Raw genomic sequence first — 17,348 nt, forward strand, 5'->3', positions numbered from 1 at the left:
CTATTGCGTACTGTTGCAATTGACAGTTAAACACGCTTGAAACGACAAAATATTTTTCGTCTTGTTTCTCGTGCTATATCTTCATGGTGGTGTGTGTATTCATCTATCTTCTTACATGTAATGTTTACATATGAACCAACCTTCCATTTGCATATTTCAGAATTATTTTATTCGTTACCGTTTTCGAGAAAAAAAAAATTGGCATGACTTTTGCAATGAACCTCGTAGGTAGGATGTGACCAGTTAATAACTGATGTCTTCTGCCTCGAAGTATTCTTTTTTATAGCCAGTCTTTGGAGACGGAGTTTGTGGAGAGGTTGAAGGGGTCCTCTTCGTATTTCTTCGTGTTCCATCGGAAACGTCGTCTGTCGGTTGCTTGGTAGTGCCCGTGCCAAAGCATTGCTTACTAATATAAGGGGTTATTGCAATATTGTTGAATACAATTGCTATAGTATTACTTCAAACAAAGGTTACTCTATTTACATCAAAATATTTTTACGACACAAATTACGTGTAAATTATACAAGGTGCGAAATTGCTTTATTATTATTATGATTGCATGAAATAAATGGTTTTCCTTCATGAAATATGTACAAAGAACACCAATATTGAAAAAGTGTGAAAACCGATTACAGGTAAGTATACATTTATTTACATATAAATTCTTATACCACATAACCTTCTTGGTTTGTTTGATAATAAGTATTTTCGATAATTGTACATTTTAAGTACATATTTACTAAAAATCTACAGACTGTTAAACATGGAAATTACGGTAATCCATGTGGCAATTGCTTCGCACTTAAGAACATCTTTCTGTATCCTTTGATATCTTAGTACATCTACGCTTATGTTCGGTTTACGTCTGAAAAATTAAACAAACAATAAATGATTCATTTTCACATGCTTTAAGTTGCACATGTACTTCCAAAATATTGGAATCCCATTATATCTCATTCATGGGCGACGCTGCCAAAAATATTGGCAGGGAAGAAGAAACCAAGTACGTTTCACTCATATAACACCAAACACAAAGCTGAATATACATAATTAGGAATGTTCCAGATACAGCAAACCAGCAATTTTATATTCAAATTATACTTAAAGCACTAATTGACACAATTTTAGTTTACTTTAGACAATATTTAATAGAGTAGAGATTCTGGCTTAACATCAAGTAAATATCGTCGCTTTATTTCGTTAATAACTTTACGTGGGTGAGAGTACTAACGTTGTGTTTGCAGCACTAACAAGCACTATTGAAGCACTAACGATCGATAGTACCTTTGTATACTTTGGATAATATTAAAAAGTGGCGATTCTAGCTTGTAGTCAAGTGAATATCTCCATTTTAATTCATTAATGACTTTACATGAGTGAGAACACTTACGTTGTGTTATCAGCACTAATGAAGCACTAATGAAGCACTAACGATTTATACTACATTGTACACTTTGGGTATATAGAGGAGCTTTGGCGCCGAGTGGAAGCTGCTTGGGACGCCATACCTCAAGCAGACATCAATGTGCTCAATCTCTACATGTCTCATGGTGTTCCAGTAGTTCTGGGCGTCCCAAGCGTCCCAGTAGTTCTGGGCGTGGAGACTCTTCACACTATTAGCTTCAGCAGGTTCTGGAACCCTGCTACACATGTCACCTTTTACAGGACCGATCTGTAAGTATAATCATTTTCCTTCTCTTATTAGTACATCTCTGTTTGACAAGTTTCACATTTCTACCTCATCTCCTTCTATACATTATTCGGCGTAAGCTCTAAACTGCGATAAACAAAGCCACGTGAAACTAAATCTCGCTGATTTGCTGTTGTCCTACCAACGATTGTACTCCTCCGCAAAATAGTTCATGTGATTACATTATTACTTTTACTATGAAGCTTCCTATAAAACTGCTATATTATTATAAATGACAAAAATATAATACGGATTATGTAATAATACTGCAATCGAGTGTGGCTAATGAAACAATAGAAATAAACACTAAGCATGCGCAGTAATTCTGGCGCCAACTCAACTGTGGACGCGTGTTCTGCTTTTAAAGTCTGAAAGATGACTGGCATGAATCTCAGTTCCGCGAGTGTTGTGGTGAAATACCAACAAGGCAAACCTTTACTCACTAAGCAACAATTGTTTACGAGCGAAATTCAAATACATTTTTTAAAAAAATCTTTTGAGTTTCTTTTCTTTCTTTTCTGCTGCTGCTGTAAGTATCTGGACAACACGAGACAGTATTGTCAAAATGCACGTGTATAATTTGCTCCTCCCCGTGGGGAGTGGGAGTGATACATCACTAGCCAATCGTATTTGTGACAAGCGGAAGGATACAAATATTTTGTTTATCGGAGTTTAGAGCTTACGCCGAATAATGTATAGGTGTTGCAATTTTAATGGCGAGCAGTTTATATACATATAAAAATTTTTTAGCAAGACAAAATTTAACAACTATTTTAACATCCGCAAAACGAGGGGGAAAGGAAGAACTACTACGCATTATTCAACCTTATACGTACTTTTCACTTAAATGAACTTTTCGCAAGAGGCGTATATTGTTCTTTATTTTGTCAAAGAATTAACAGCAAGTCCTTGCCAAGTTTATTTTGCAGAGCGTTAGTCCTTTCACTGTTGACTCTTCCATTAAACTTCTCTATGGGAAAAAAAGCGCCAGAAGCTGTTAAATAACTTTGCGACTAGAAACTAATTTTTTCGTCTGACCGAGACTAAACACGAAACCACCCGGGACGCCGGGATGAGCCATCAAAAACCGGGACGTCTGGTAAGCTTAAGTAAACATCATTCTAATAGTTGTCCGATGTATAATTTTACAGCACTTTACTAGCACAACTTTACCTTCTAAAGACCATCAAACCTTAGTTACTCGGCTCTACCTAACTTTCTCCTAATCGAAAGGCCTTGAAAATAAATTTTAGTTCTCGTAACAGCATTATGCAGATACTACCAGGGTCAGTTTCTACATTTTTGATGTTTTTCATTGTGAGTTATTCAATATTTTTTTAAAATTAAAAAACTGAGGTTGAGCTTAGCAAAGGTATATTTAGAAAAATAAAATTTTTTACTCATCAGATATACCTGTAATTTGTTTTTCGCTATATACTTCGACTTCTTAGTGCCAAAGGAATGTATCTCCAACAATTGTTTTCTTTGAGATATGAACGTTTCTGACATATCAGAAGTCGAATGTTTCTTTCTGTGTAATGATTATAAGTCAAACTTCCTTGTAAAACATAGTTGCTAAAATATAAAGCATTATCACAAACTAAAATCAAATACGAAAAAGACATTTATTTACGCGATTCTAAAAGAAAACTAACTTTTTGTAAATATGTTCGTATGACACTAAACCGTCGACTTTTGACATTTTGTTTTGATTAAAGTAAAGTTCAAATTAACCAAACTATTTTCTCAGAAAAGTCAATCCGTTCTGAGTGAATAAGAATTTACATTCTCCAGTCAGTGTTTATAGTGAGTGTCGTGTTCACTGACTGGGGAATGTAGATCAAATGAAAGGACAACAGTCTCCTGCATGAGTTGGCAGTTAAAACAAGCACAATCATGTTTGAATATTATTCATATAGCAAATAACAATGAGTACTTATGGACTTTTTTTGGGAAGCATGCATTTTGACTATCACCGACCTGAGACTCATCTTTTGAATTTAAAAGGACATTGGGAAAGACAGACTTGATTTCGAACTTTATTAACTAACCCTCGTAGATAAAAGGGAACAACTCTGATGCTTTCTTCATCGGTTTGGTATTTCGTACATTAGTGTTGGTAGCCCTCACTTCGATTTTTACGGCCATATATGGTCGAGGAACAAGGACCATTCACGTGATAATAGCGTGCTTAGTGAATGTTCCTTTGAGTCTGATCTTCGAGACAATCACTTTCCACCTACGCGCTTTTATAACTAAAAGCTTATTGGATAATAATTCTGGTCCCAACGCTAAGAGTGAACACCGGGTTTTTCCCAGTTGGCCGTATACAAGCTTTGGTTTGCTAACTAGAACGCTCAGTGTGTTTTTGGTACGCGTGCCTGTTAGGCATTTTTTCGAAGAGCACCCACCAAGGCGAGTACGGTGCGCTATTTTCCAAGACTAAGACAGAAGTGCTCCCCTTGGAAGGGTTGAGCTAAAGTAAAAGTTCGACTTTGTGAGTCGCATATAGTACATATTAACATTTTCAAGTGTGTCTATAGTATCAGTGTTTCCGTAATGAACGTTTGAGTTCGAACTAGCGAGTAACAAGGGACTAAGAGCATCGGTTAAGACGATCACTCACTTCTACTAGCGGGGAGCTGAATTGGGATCCCAAAGTTAACATACGCCGCTTCAAGCTCATCCTGGCCTCAGCCTAAAAACCTTCGGTGAACCTGTCATCTAGTGGATTCTACCCCAAGGCCCGAGTGAAATCAACTGACCGGTCGAAGATTAACTGTGAGCAGTTAAAACATTGATTCGTTAATTTACTGTGTTTACTGTAATTATTACTGTAATTTACTGTAATTTTCTGTGTTATTGTAAGTGTATATTTCGTATCTAATGAATATTATACTTTTAAATAGTTTAACTAGGTTTTGTGATTTATATTATATAATAATTCTCGTCCATTAATACTTTCGTCGAAATTCACTATTCATATTCACTTTTACTTTACGGTTCTTATATTTTATTGATCTGTGTGTCCGGCTTCGGTTCCAATAAGATATAAGTGCGGAAGTGATCGTGACCTGCCGTGGCAAAGCTGGGTAAATGCAAATGAATGTTTAGGCTTACAGAATTTTAATACCGGCGGAGAAACACGATTACATGACTTTCTCACCTTCTGCTGATAGCGGCATTCTTCACCAGTGCTGCTGTGGGTGATAAGACAGTGAGTAACAACTAGAGGAAAGAAAGGAGCTTGAGAGCCTTGACTGGACTAGCCATTCCTCCTACTTTATTTTACGTCATAACAACGAATTTTCAGTTGAATTTGTGAACAAAACACCTCCTAGAGTATGACATCATTCCTTAATACTTTGACCCCCTTCTGCTCAAAACCACAAAACGCACTTTCTTATGTGTTATGGTATGCTAAAGGAGTAACTATACCCAAAATTTCAGATTTTTTTTATCCGGGCCCATTGGAGATATTGGACAGTGAAATATGCCAAATTGGCATAATTCCTCAACTTTACTATATTTTTTTCAGGCCTTTGGGAGCAGCTACAGGTCTGAAAATTTTTTAGTATAAACTAAGACACCGGACTACATGCACACAAAAATTCAGACCTCTATATCAGTTCCTTCCTCTCCCCAAACATGTCTTCAATGTCCAAAATTGTTGCTCCTGTAGGCCTTAATTTCATCCCTTTCAAGTGGTTTTAGACAAAAATGTTAAGAGGACAAAGTTTTAGCTCTGCACAAGTTGGACACTCCCAGCAATTTTCAATTTGCTAGGACAAATACATACGGAGAAATTCAAAACAACGTAAACGCCTGAAATCGAGAAAACGCAAAATGGCGGCAGAAGCTGCGTCGCTACGAGATGTTTTCAAAAATAATTAATTGTTGTTTTGAAGTATTGTGATAAGTATAAACATTCATGAAAAGATTAGATTTTTTGAAAAGGTCGAGCGGCAATTTTTCTTTTTTCTCGATCACTTGACATGGATTGACCCAGAATTAAAAATCTTCTTAATTGACAAACTATTAAAGACTTCTTGTTGAACATCAACAACTACTGTACGTATGATTTCATTATTATTGTGTAAATAATATCATAATGCTTTATTTTTTTTTAAATTACTGTTATTATGATTTCCTTTTATTGTGTATATGATATCATAATGCTTTATATTAACGTTTAAAATTCCTGTTATTATAATTTCATTTTATTGTGTATATTATATCAAAATGTTTTAACTTTTTACATTACTGTAATTATGATTTCATTTTATTGTGTATTTGATATTGTAGTGTTTTATTTTTAACTTTTCAAATTACTGTTATTGTGATTTCATTTTATTGTATATATGTTATCATTGTGTTTTGTTTTAACTTTCCAAATTACTGTTATTACTGATGTTAGCAGTTTTCTTTCTATTTGTGATAAAAGCTTTCTTATTAAATAAATCCTAACTGAAGATCAACTTCTACGGTTTTCGTATTGATGGGTCATGTTCAGTCGTTATTAAGTAAAAACGAACTACTTTAGATAAAAGTAATAAAAGTTAAAGTGCTTTTTAAGAGTTATCTACTATTCTGAGATTGCTTCACACTAAAAATTACTACTGGAGCAAGTATGTGGCAGGAAATACAATAAAACCAAGGAGAAAATGTGAAATGGTAGATTTCCTTCTAGAGATGGAAATTACAAGTTAATGAAGCGAAATATAGAAGTCTCAAAGTTCCCTCTCCTAAGACCATTTCCCAAGAAAGAAAATTCCTCGCCGTTATTAAACCATAATAAAATCATGTCTTGGTATTTGCTAATCATGTCTTAGTTAATCTCTAAAGTTTATTGAAATGAATTTTACAAAAATAATAAAATTCCTTTATTCGTTATGGATGTACATTTCGGTTATAATGCAGTCAGGAGAAAGAAAGAGAAGAAAAGTTATTAGATATAAGCTTCAAAGAATACTATTTTTCAACGTTTGTCAACTAGTAAACAAGACTTTGGGAAACGATAAATATAATTAATACTTCAGAATTGTTTTTAGTGTTTTACTATGGGGTAACATGATACTGACGGAGAAACTATAAACACTTTCTGAAAAATACTACGAAGTAGGTAATACGGAACAACTAAAATATACTGATTTCCTGTAAATACAGAGCAAGATTATTACTCGAGGTCCCCCAGAAAAATAAAGGTTTACTGCGGTCTCGTCGTCAGCTTCAGTGAACTTAAGATTATCACACGTCCATTTAGACAGCCCCCCCACCTTTTCAGATTCAATCAGAAATGGTCTCAATTGTTTGTACATCGTTTGTACAGAAATGTGCAGGCGAAATTTTCGTTTGTACACAATTAGGGGCGCCGCCAGAACGAAAACAAAGTGGGGGGGCTGTCTAAATGGTAGCCCCCCACCTTTTCAGATTCAATCGGAAATGGTCTCAATCGTTTGTACATCGTTTGTACAGAAATGTGCAGGCGAAATTTTCGTTTGTACACAATTAGGGGCACCGCCAGAACGAAAACAAAATGGGGGGGCTGTCTAAATGGTAGCCCCCCACCTTTTCAGATTCAAGCGGAAATGGTCTCAATCGTTTGTACATCGTTTGTACAGAAATGTGCAGGCGAAATTTTCGTTTGTACACAATTAGGGGCGCCGCCAGAACGAAAACAAAGTGGGGGGGCTGTCTACATGGTAGCCCCCCCACCTTTTCAGATTCAATCGGAAATGGTCTCAATCGTTTGTACATCGTTTGTACAGAAATGTGCAGGCGAAATTTTCGTTTGTACACAATTAGGGGCACCGCCAGAACGAAAACAAAGTGGGGGGGGCTGTCTAAATGGTAGCCCCCCACCTTTTCAGATTCAAGCGGAAATGGTCTCAATCGTTTGTACATCGTTTGTACAGAAATGTGCAAGCGAAATTTTCGTTTGTACACAATTAGCGGCGCCGCCAGAACGAAAAAAAAGTAGGTGGCTGTCTAAATGGTAGCCCCCCCACCTTTTCAGATTCAATCGGAGATTGTCTCAATCGTTTGAACATCGTTTGTACAGAAATGTGCAGGCGAAATTTTCGTTTGTACACAATTAGGGGCGCCGCCAGAACGAAAACAAAGTGGGGGCTACTATTTAGACCAGCGTTTCCCAACCTTTTTCAACTTGCGGCACACTTCAGGGTAACTTGAATTCTCGCGGCACACATATTATTATTATTATTATTATTATTATTATTATTATTATTATTATTATTATTATTATTATTATTATTATTATTATTATTATTATTATTATTATTATTTGAAAATATAAAATACTGTAGTATTTTTTTCTGATTACTGACATCCTTCTCACAGAGAAGAAAGCTAGACCACTGTTTTTCCCCCGTGGTAAATCATTATGCTTATTTTTCATTTTAATTTAAAAATAGAAAACAATTTCAATCAGATATAGGGCTCAAGTTGTTAAAAATACACTTCTTTTTTCGAAAACTGTATCCAACCTTTCATTAAGAAGGAGGATCACTAAATAACGAACGAACAAACGAATCTCTTTTACTTTTAAAACACAAATATAGGTAATTCGTATGCATGTTTACTTTGCCGGAAGGATTGAATAATATTTTAAAATTTCAAGTTACGAAATAGTCTGCAACAATAAAGAAGCAATAATGGTCATAACAATGATAACAAATACTTTTTTTCAAAATTAGAAATGTACAGAAAAATGTTCTACAGAAAAGTAACACAGTATGAAACTTTAAATTTTAGATTCATAGTAGTAATTTGAAATACAAATATATCTTTTTCTGTATGTCTTGCAATTTGATTTTTATAGAATTAATAATTTTGTTCCGATTTCCTCGCGGCACACCAGCGACCCATTCGCGGCACACCACTGTGCCGCGGCACACTGGTTGGGAAACGCTGATTTAGACAGTCCCCCCACCTTTTCAGATTCAATCCGAAATGGTCTCAATCGTTTGTACAGAAATGTGAAGGCGAAATTTTCGTTTGCACACAAATGGGGCGCCGCCAAAACGATAATAAAGTATATGCTGCCTAATTGGTAGCCCCTCCCCACGTCCGATTCAAAATAAAATTATCTCATTTTTTTGTACATCATTTGTACAGTAATGCGCAGGCGAAAGTTTTGTTTCTACGCTATCAGGGGCGTCGACAGAACGAACACACATGGGAGCTGTCTAAGTGGTAGCCCCACCATGTTCGATTGAACCACAAATTGTGGCGATCGTTTATACATCGTTTGTGCAAAAATGTGCAGGTAAAATTTTCGTTTGTACTAAATAATATACGGAGTATTTTTAATGTTTGACCTAGAATTGAAGAAAAGGGTTGGGTATTGCAATTACTATAATTATGTATATATCTCGGGATTGCTCAAATTTAGAGATATGAAAGTTGTTATTTCGACTTCACATTTCAAATGTTAAACCAGTGTATCATGGTTTAACGTTTTCTGATTCTTAACCTAAAATGTAAGAAAGGGGATTCACTAAAATGCTCACGAAATTCGCGATTTTGGATTTTGGATTAATTCTATATTAAAGACTCAGGATGACGACAAAATATTGCGCACAGTTGCACGTTGGACCATCTGCTAGTCCTAAGATGATAATAATAATAATAATAATAATAATAATAATAATAATAATAATTTTAATAATAATAATAATAATAATAATAATAATAATAATAATAATAATAGTAATAATAATAATAATAGTAATATTATAGTAGAAGCAATTAACTTTGAAAGTACTGGTTAATGGAACATTAAAAAATGTGTCATATACTATGGAGTATTTACTAACAAGACATGGGATGCAAATACAGGGGATATACAAAAAGAGTGGAAACACCTGGTATAAAAGATTGAGCCATTTCAAACACGATTTGAGTCTGAACATGATGGTGTCGCTGTGGTCACCGGCACATCCCTTGAGGTAAACAGCCTGGCCAATCGAACAGAAGGGCCAATTACAGTTCAACGACCAGTCCGTGCAGGTTATCGTGAATCATGTCTGAACTGATAGAGTTTCAAAGAGGGGAAATTATTTGTGTACGTATTGTGGGAGTTTCCGTAACGAAAGTAGCGGAAATTTTTAGTGTATCAAGAGGTACAGTCTCGAAGATCATGTTTGCCTACGAATGTTTCGGAAAAACCGTTTCAGCGAAGCACCAACTTTGTCGCAAGTGTGTGTTGCGTGACAGAGACACGCACATTGGGTAGGATTGTGACGAAGCAGATCACCATGGCGCGAAAAGTCAATGCTGAGCTGAATACTGTGCTTACAAAGCCTGTTAGTGTTAAAACAGTCAGAAGAGAACTCCACAAGTAAGGAATTTATGGCAGATTTTGCATTTCCAAACCACTCGTTACTATTTTCTATGCTGCTATACGGAGACAGTGGTGCAACGCCCATAAAAACTGGACAATGGAGAGGTGGAAGACTGGCATCTGGTCGGATGAGTCTTCCTTTACATTGTTTCCAAGTGCTGGTCGAGTTTACGTGTGGAAAACGCCGGCACAAGCGTACAATACAGACTTCTGTTACCAATAGTGATGATTTCGGCAGTTTTGGTGGTCCAGTGATGATTTGGGCAGCCATATGCTGGTATTCTGCCAGACTCATTATCACCTTGCATGAACATGTCACTGCCAAGGACCAAGTAACCATTTTGAGTAACCAGCTGCATTCCACGATGCAAATCTTATTTCCAGATGGTAATGCCATGTTCCAAGATGACAGAGTCCCTGCTCATACAGCTCACATCGTCCAGAACTGGTTCGATGAGCACAAATATGAAGTGTCGCAACTTCCATGGCCCCCAGAATCGCCACACCTCAATATCATCGGGTCCTTGTGGTCAGTTTTGGATACCCGCTACCCACCACCGTCCTCTCTATAACAACGTTCCGCTACTTTGGCGGAAGAATGGTATAACGTCTTTTTGACAACCATACGCGACCTGTGTTTCTCCATTCCCCATCGACTACAGGGCGTTCTGCACACGGTCCTACTTGCTCTTAGTGAAGGTAATGTGCATGAAGGGAATCCATATTTTTGTCCATCCCCTGTAACTTTTATTCTTGAATTTGAAATTTAGTAAAAATGATAACAAGGTATAATGTGGAGGAAAATATACGGAACTGTAGGAAATATATGGAAATAATATTCAATTGAATAATTGTTGCTTCAAATTTATTGTAACTTAAAAGAATGTCTTAGTGAATTTTTGCTCCATGTTCGATTAAATGAATGTACTACATTCATAGATGTACAATATGAACACAATTTAATAAATAGATAGAAATTGATATGGATAAGCAATGACGTAAATATTAAGAATAATTTTTAGCTCCCGCCGTATGAATATGGGAGCTTATAGATTCCTACCAGATGTTTTGTAGGTTTGCCTATCTCTCTCTTTCTCTCTGTGTGAATGTGATGTTTTATTTCTCCGTAAATACTGATCGGATCTGAACTAAATTTCGTGAACAAGTCAATAGAATATAGCTATATTTGGTACTTCCTCTGACCCTTCTATGGGTGCTGATATGTGTGTATGCGATACTCTATTTCTTGGTAATTTCAGATCTAAATCAAATTTGGTGATTAGGTAACCTATCGTCTAATTAATAAAGATCGCTATATTCTGTGAACCCTCTCTGACCTCCGAGGAGTGATGGGGGTTACATGTAAAAGTAATGTGTCGGATCCATAGTTCAGAGGGTCTGAAAAGAATAGTGATACTTCTGATGTCATTTAAATACAATTTTAGCCCCCACCGTCATGGGGGTTCAGAGGGAGGAATAATCGAAAACAGACGATATTAGTGTCGAAGGAACAGTTTCCAGGATGACTGAGATGAATAGTGACATATTCAATGCCGTTTTAATTTCAAGTTCAGCCGTTATCGACATAGAGTGGCATATAGAAATAATCAAATTAATGTTTAAATGGGAATAATAAGGACCAACACAGTTTGTGTTTCACGCTTTGCAAATCGAGAACTTCTGAGTTCGGTTCACAGACTGTCCCTCAGCTTCTACTCTTTCCAACTACGGTAAAGTTCGTACGTGTTTCACCCACTCCACTTAATACATTTACAGTATATTGACGATTATCGGAATAGGAGATAGCGAGAACTGGTGTTTTGCAATCTAGCGTTCTAATAATATGTACCATTTTCAATCTCAGCAATCGTTATTCAACCGGTTAACGTTGATCGCTAAACTGCAAAAACAGTAATACACAGCTGTAGCCCAATCCCCTTTCTTACTTTCTAGGCTAAATATCAAAAAACGTTAAAATACGATACACTGGTTTAACATTTGAAATGTGAAGTCGAAATAACAACTTTCATATCTCTAAATTTGAGCAAATCCTGAGATATATACATAATTATAATAATTGCAATCCCCATTCCTTTCCTTCCATTCTAGGTCAAACATTAAAAATACTCCGTATATTATTTAGTACAAACGAAAATTTTACCTGCACATTTTTGCACAAACGATGTATAAACGATCGCCACAATTTGTGGTTCAATCGAACATGGTGGGACTACCACTTAGACAGCTCCCATGTGTGTTCGTTCTGCCGACGCCCCTGATAGCGTAGAAACAAAACTTTCGACTTTGCATTACTGTACAAAGGATGAACAAAAAATTGAGATAATTTTCTTTTGAATCGGACGTGGGGAGGGGTTACCAATTAGGCAGCATATACTTTGTTATCGTTTTGGGGGCACCCCTAATTGTGTGCAAAAGAAAATTACGCCTGCACATTTCTGTACAAAGACGTACAAACAAGTGCGACAGTTTGTCATTGAATTCGACATGGTGGGAGGTCTACCATTTAGACAGCCCCCAGTTTGTTTTCGTTCTGGCGGCGCCCCTAATTGTGGAAAACGAAACTTTTGCCTGCACATTTCTGTACAAACGATGTACAAACGATTGAGACCATTTCCGATTGAATCTGAAAAGGTGGGGGCTACCATTTAGACAGCCCCCCACTTTGTTCTCGTTCTGGCGGCGCCCCTAATTGTTTACAAACAAAACTTTCGCTGCACATTTCTGTACAACGATGTACAAAAGATTGAGACCATTTCCGATTCAATCTGAAAAGGGAGGGCTGTCTAAATGGTAGCCCCCACTTTGTTTTCGTTCTGGCGGCGCCCCTAATTGTGTACAAACGAAAATTTCGCCTGCACATTTCTGTACAAACGATGTACAAACGATTGAGACCATTTCCGATTGAATCTGAAAAGGTGGGGGGGCTACCATTTAGACAGCCCCCCCACTTTGTTTTCGTTCTGGCGGCGCCCCTAATTGTGTACAAACGAAAATTTCGCCTGCACATTTCTGTACAAACGATGTACAAACGATTGAGACCATTTCCGATTGAATCTGAAAAGGTGGGGGGCTACCATTTAGACAGCCCCCTCACTTTGTTTTCGTTCTGGCGGCGCCCCTAATTGTGTACAAACGAAAATTTCGCCTGCACATTTCTGTACAAACGATGTACAAACGATTGAGACCATTTCCGATTGAATCTGAAAAGGTGGGGGGGCTACCATGTAGACAGCCCCCCCACTTTGTTTTCGTTCTGGCGGCGCCCCTAATTGTGTACAAACGAAAATTTCGCCTGCACATTTCTGTACAAACGATGTACAAACGATTTAGACCATTTCCGATTGAATCTGAAAAGGTGGGGGAGCTACCATTTAGACAGCCCCCCCACTTTGTTTTCGTTCTGGCGGCGCCCCTAATTGTGTACAAACGAAAATTTCGCCTGCACATTTCTGTACAAACGATGTACAAACGATTGAGACCATTTCCGATTAAATCTGAAAAGGTGGGGGGGCTGTCTAAATGGACGTGATTATCACCTCGATTCTGTTTGGCCATTGTCCCAGGGTAGTAACAACTTATTATTATCAAGTATTCTGCCTTTCTTCAGGTCCTGGGACTAATGAGGATTTTTTTCAATTTTTTTAGATTTGGGCCTGGAAATGTTTCTTCCACCTTTCTCAATCTTCAGCTTCCTCTTTTAATTCCCAATATTTTCTTCTATCTTTCAAATCATCGATCAGCTGTGTTCTTCTTCTTCCCATTCCTCACTTCCCTTCCACCTTTCCTTCTATGGCGGTGTGAAGAAAACAATTTCTTCGCAAGATGTGTCCAAACCAATTGACCTTTCTATGAAGGATGGCGGCTAGAAATGTCCTCTTCTCTCCTATCCGTTTTAAAACATCTTCTTTTGTTGTTCTCTCTGTCCATTTTATCTTCTCCATCTTCCTCCAACACAACATTTCGAAGCTCTCTAAATATTTCTTCTCGAACTTCTGTAATGTCCAAAGTCTCTGAACCATACAGTCCAATGCTCCATATATAGCACTTGACCAACTTCTTAAGTCCTGCTGGTTGAGAGTGATCTTTTCTTGTTGAATCCTTCTTTAGCTATGGCAATTCTTGACCTGGTCTCTTTGGTGCAGTAAGCGTCTCTCGTCAAAATACTTCCCAGATACTCGAAATTATCGACCTCTTCAAGTTCTCTTTGTTCTACTCTCATTCGTAAAGGCATGTTTCCACGAGATATTCTCATGGCTTTCGAGTTTTCAATGTTAATTTCCATTCTATACAGTTTTCCATTGTCAACTATTTTGTCAATCATCTCCTGTAATTCTCCTTGGGTTTTAGCTATTATATCTCTGCATACTTGATCTTGTTAATGATCTGCCCTCCAATCTTGAAATCTCCAATTCCCATTAGTGCTTCCTTCATTAAACATGGACTGTAAATGTTGAATAATTGAGGCGATAAACTACATCCTTGTCTGGCTGCTTTGTTTCTCCTTCATTCAAGCGCAATTTCACTTGTTGTCCTATGTACAGGTTTTGAATGAGTCGTCGATCTCTCCAGTTGACTCCGATTTCTTTAAGTATTTTCAGAAGTTTCGTCCAGTTAACTCGGTCGAAAGCTTTTCGCCAGTCGATGAAGCACAAATTCAACTCTTCTTTTACATCAAAAATTCTTCCTGATATAATTCTCATCAATCCAATAACATCTCTGGTGCCTTTTCCTTTCCGGATTCCAAGTGATATATATCTTACTTTCCGGCCGCCTGTTCAGTATACGTAAAATGATCTTTCCAGTGTGGGAAATCAGGCTATTGGTTCTGTGATCGCTGCACTTCTTTGCTTGCTTTTTCTTGGGCAATACAATCACTGTAACATCAAGAAAATCCTTTGGCCATTCTCCACTCATGTAGATCTTGTTAATAAGTGAAGTCAGTACTTTCATTGCGTTGTCTCCTAATCCCTTGAGCAAATCTACTGGTGGCCTTTCTCCTTCGCATGTCTTTGATTTCTTCTACTACTTCACTGTCCAATATACTGGGTCCTTTTTTCAGCATCATCCACCTCTTCCTCTGTTTCGATCGCAATACCTTTGGGGCGGTTCTTCTGACCATACAGATCTTTTATGTATTCCTCCTAAATTCTAAGGATTCTTTGATGGTCAGTGGTTACATTACCTTGTTGATCTTCGATGCCGAAGGTTCGTATACTTTCGTTAGCTTTCTCTCCTAATTCTTGTGCTTTCTGCTACATCAGATCATATCTGCCGCGCCGTTGAAGTTAAATTATTTCTTCACATATTTGTTCCATGTACTTTTCTTAGGCTTTGTCCGTTTCTCTTCTCAATACATTATTCAGCCTTCTGTATTCATTGATGTCCGTGTTTTTCGCCCTTCTGCATTCCTCCATCTTCTTAAGCATTACTTCAGTCATTCATGGTTTACTCTGTGCTCTTTCCATCCTGCGAATGTTACTGTGGAGTGTATCAAGTAGAATCTGTTTAACTTTTCCCCAACTATTCTCTACATTGTCAACCATATCGCCCATTGCACAGAATTTTTCTTCAATCTCTTCTTTCACATCATTGTCGATATTTCTTAGTCGCTCCAGGTTCCATTTTCGATTTCTCCTCCCATTTTTCTTGATCGACTTTAACCAGGTTTGCACTTCCGCCACCAGGAGATTGTGAACCGAATTAATGTCCGCTCCTGGCAGTGTTGTCACGTCTCGTACACTATTCCTGAAACGTTGCTTCACAAGAATGTAATCGATTTGGTAGCGTTTCTTATCTCCTGGATTTTTCCACGTGTACAACTTAGTGCTGTTCAAATGAAGGAGTTACAGTCATCTGAAGAAATTTAAATAAGAATTCTAAATATGATATCTCATCCATACATTCAAAAATGTGTTACATTACAGAATAGCGGTTGAGCCATATAGAACCATTAAATATTTGCAATACTACCAATGCCAGAGGCTTTGCCATATTCAAACAATACGATCTGTTCTACTATGCTGTTTAAAATGTTCTAAGCCTCATTTGCAAGATACTACCCAAAAAACGTACAACTCCAGCGCTTTGTGTTAAGTACAAGGGAGACAATTTCGCTAATGAAGAATGGAGGTGTTCCAAATGGAGAAAGAGCCTCGGAGCAACCTTCAGGTACAAACATTTAAGAAGACTCCAATCGAGGGAAATATAAGTGTCTCTGCGGAGGAACAGAGGAGCATATGTCCTCCCCCCAAAAAAGATCTGTAGAAGAAGAAATGGGTGAAGGTTAAAAGTACTTAGTGAAAGAGATAGGAGGAACACACGAATGTTATATTTGTTGTTAAGAGCTAGTGGTATTGCATTGTGTATATGCTTATATTTGTGTTCTGAGTGCTGAGGTATAGAGAGGAAGAGAAAGACTACAATCCCTGAATAGTATTAAAACATGTAATTGCTATGTCACAATAAAGATGTTGAGCACCATTCGTACCAGGGGTAAAGGATCTGAAAAGGTAGGGGAACACATGACGTCACGCCCTTCCCCGTTGCCTATATTTGCCCATTGTAACTTATTTAGAAAATGGGGGGACGCCACAGATATTTACTGGAAGCGGGTGGCCGGCGTCGACCCGCGTTCCCCCTAACTTTTACCTCTAATTGGTACGAAAAAGAACACAAAATTGGTCAAGTTACAATCTGTGCTGACTGAGGTGGAGCTCCACTGAAAAATATATCTAGGAAGAAAAGTAACAGACAATATGTTAGATACTGAAAAGCTTAGAGATAGGGAAGTAGAAACACACACACACACACACACACACACACACATATATATATATATATATATATATATATATATATATATATATATATATATATATATATATATATATATAAAGTTATAAATTAGATACAGTAACTAATTAGTTGCGGGAGTATTTTGGACTTGCGAGTAAAGGTGCAGTATCATAAAGGTAGCGTAGAGAGTGGGTTATGGAAGAAACTTCGGAAAATTTTGAAAAGATAAATAGCGAAACAAAGTTGCACTCAAGAATGCATGTAAGATAATGGTGTAGAAAGTTCAACTCTGAATTAAGAAGCAAAATTGGCTGAAACGTTGAAACAAATAGCAGACAAAGATAACAAGAGAAGGAAAAAGAAATTTCAGTATTACATATGGAAGTAAATTCAACAGAAATAGAAGGGTAGTAAATGAACTAGGGATGGAAATGAGTCTTTAATGAGTGAAATGCAGTTTAAGAAAATGGAAACAAC

General features: G+C 37.2%; 1 protein-coding gene across 1 annotated transcript in view; it reads right to left on the reverse strand.

Annotated features, from left to right (window-relative positions):
- Positions 1-1,385: 1,385 nt before the first annotated feature.
- LOC145671963 (uncharacterized) overlaps positions 1,386-17,348 on the reverse strand; it is a 70,556-nt gene continuing 54,593 nt past the window's right edge. The window contains exon 2 of the mRNA XM_081741155.1: positions 1,386-1,672. Within this exon, the coding sequence (XP_081597281.1) occupies positions 1,436-1,672 (237 nt within the window). The 3' untranslated portion in view covers positions 1,386-1,435. The remainder of the gene's footprint in view (positions 1,673-17,348) is intronic.

The sequence above is a fragment of the Thermobia domestica genome, chromosome 15 (genome assembly GCF_964235325.1).
Source record: "Thermobia domestica chromosome 15, izTheDome1.hap1.1, whole genome shotgun sequence".
In the NCBI taxonomy this organism is placed as follows: Eukaryota; Metazoa; Arthropoda; class Insecta; order Zygentoma; family Lepismatidae; genus Thermobia; species Thermobia domestica.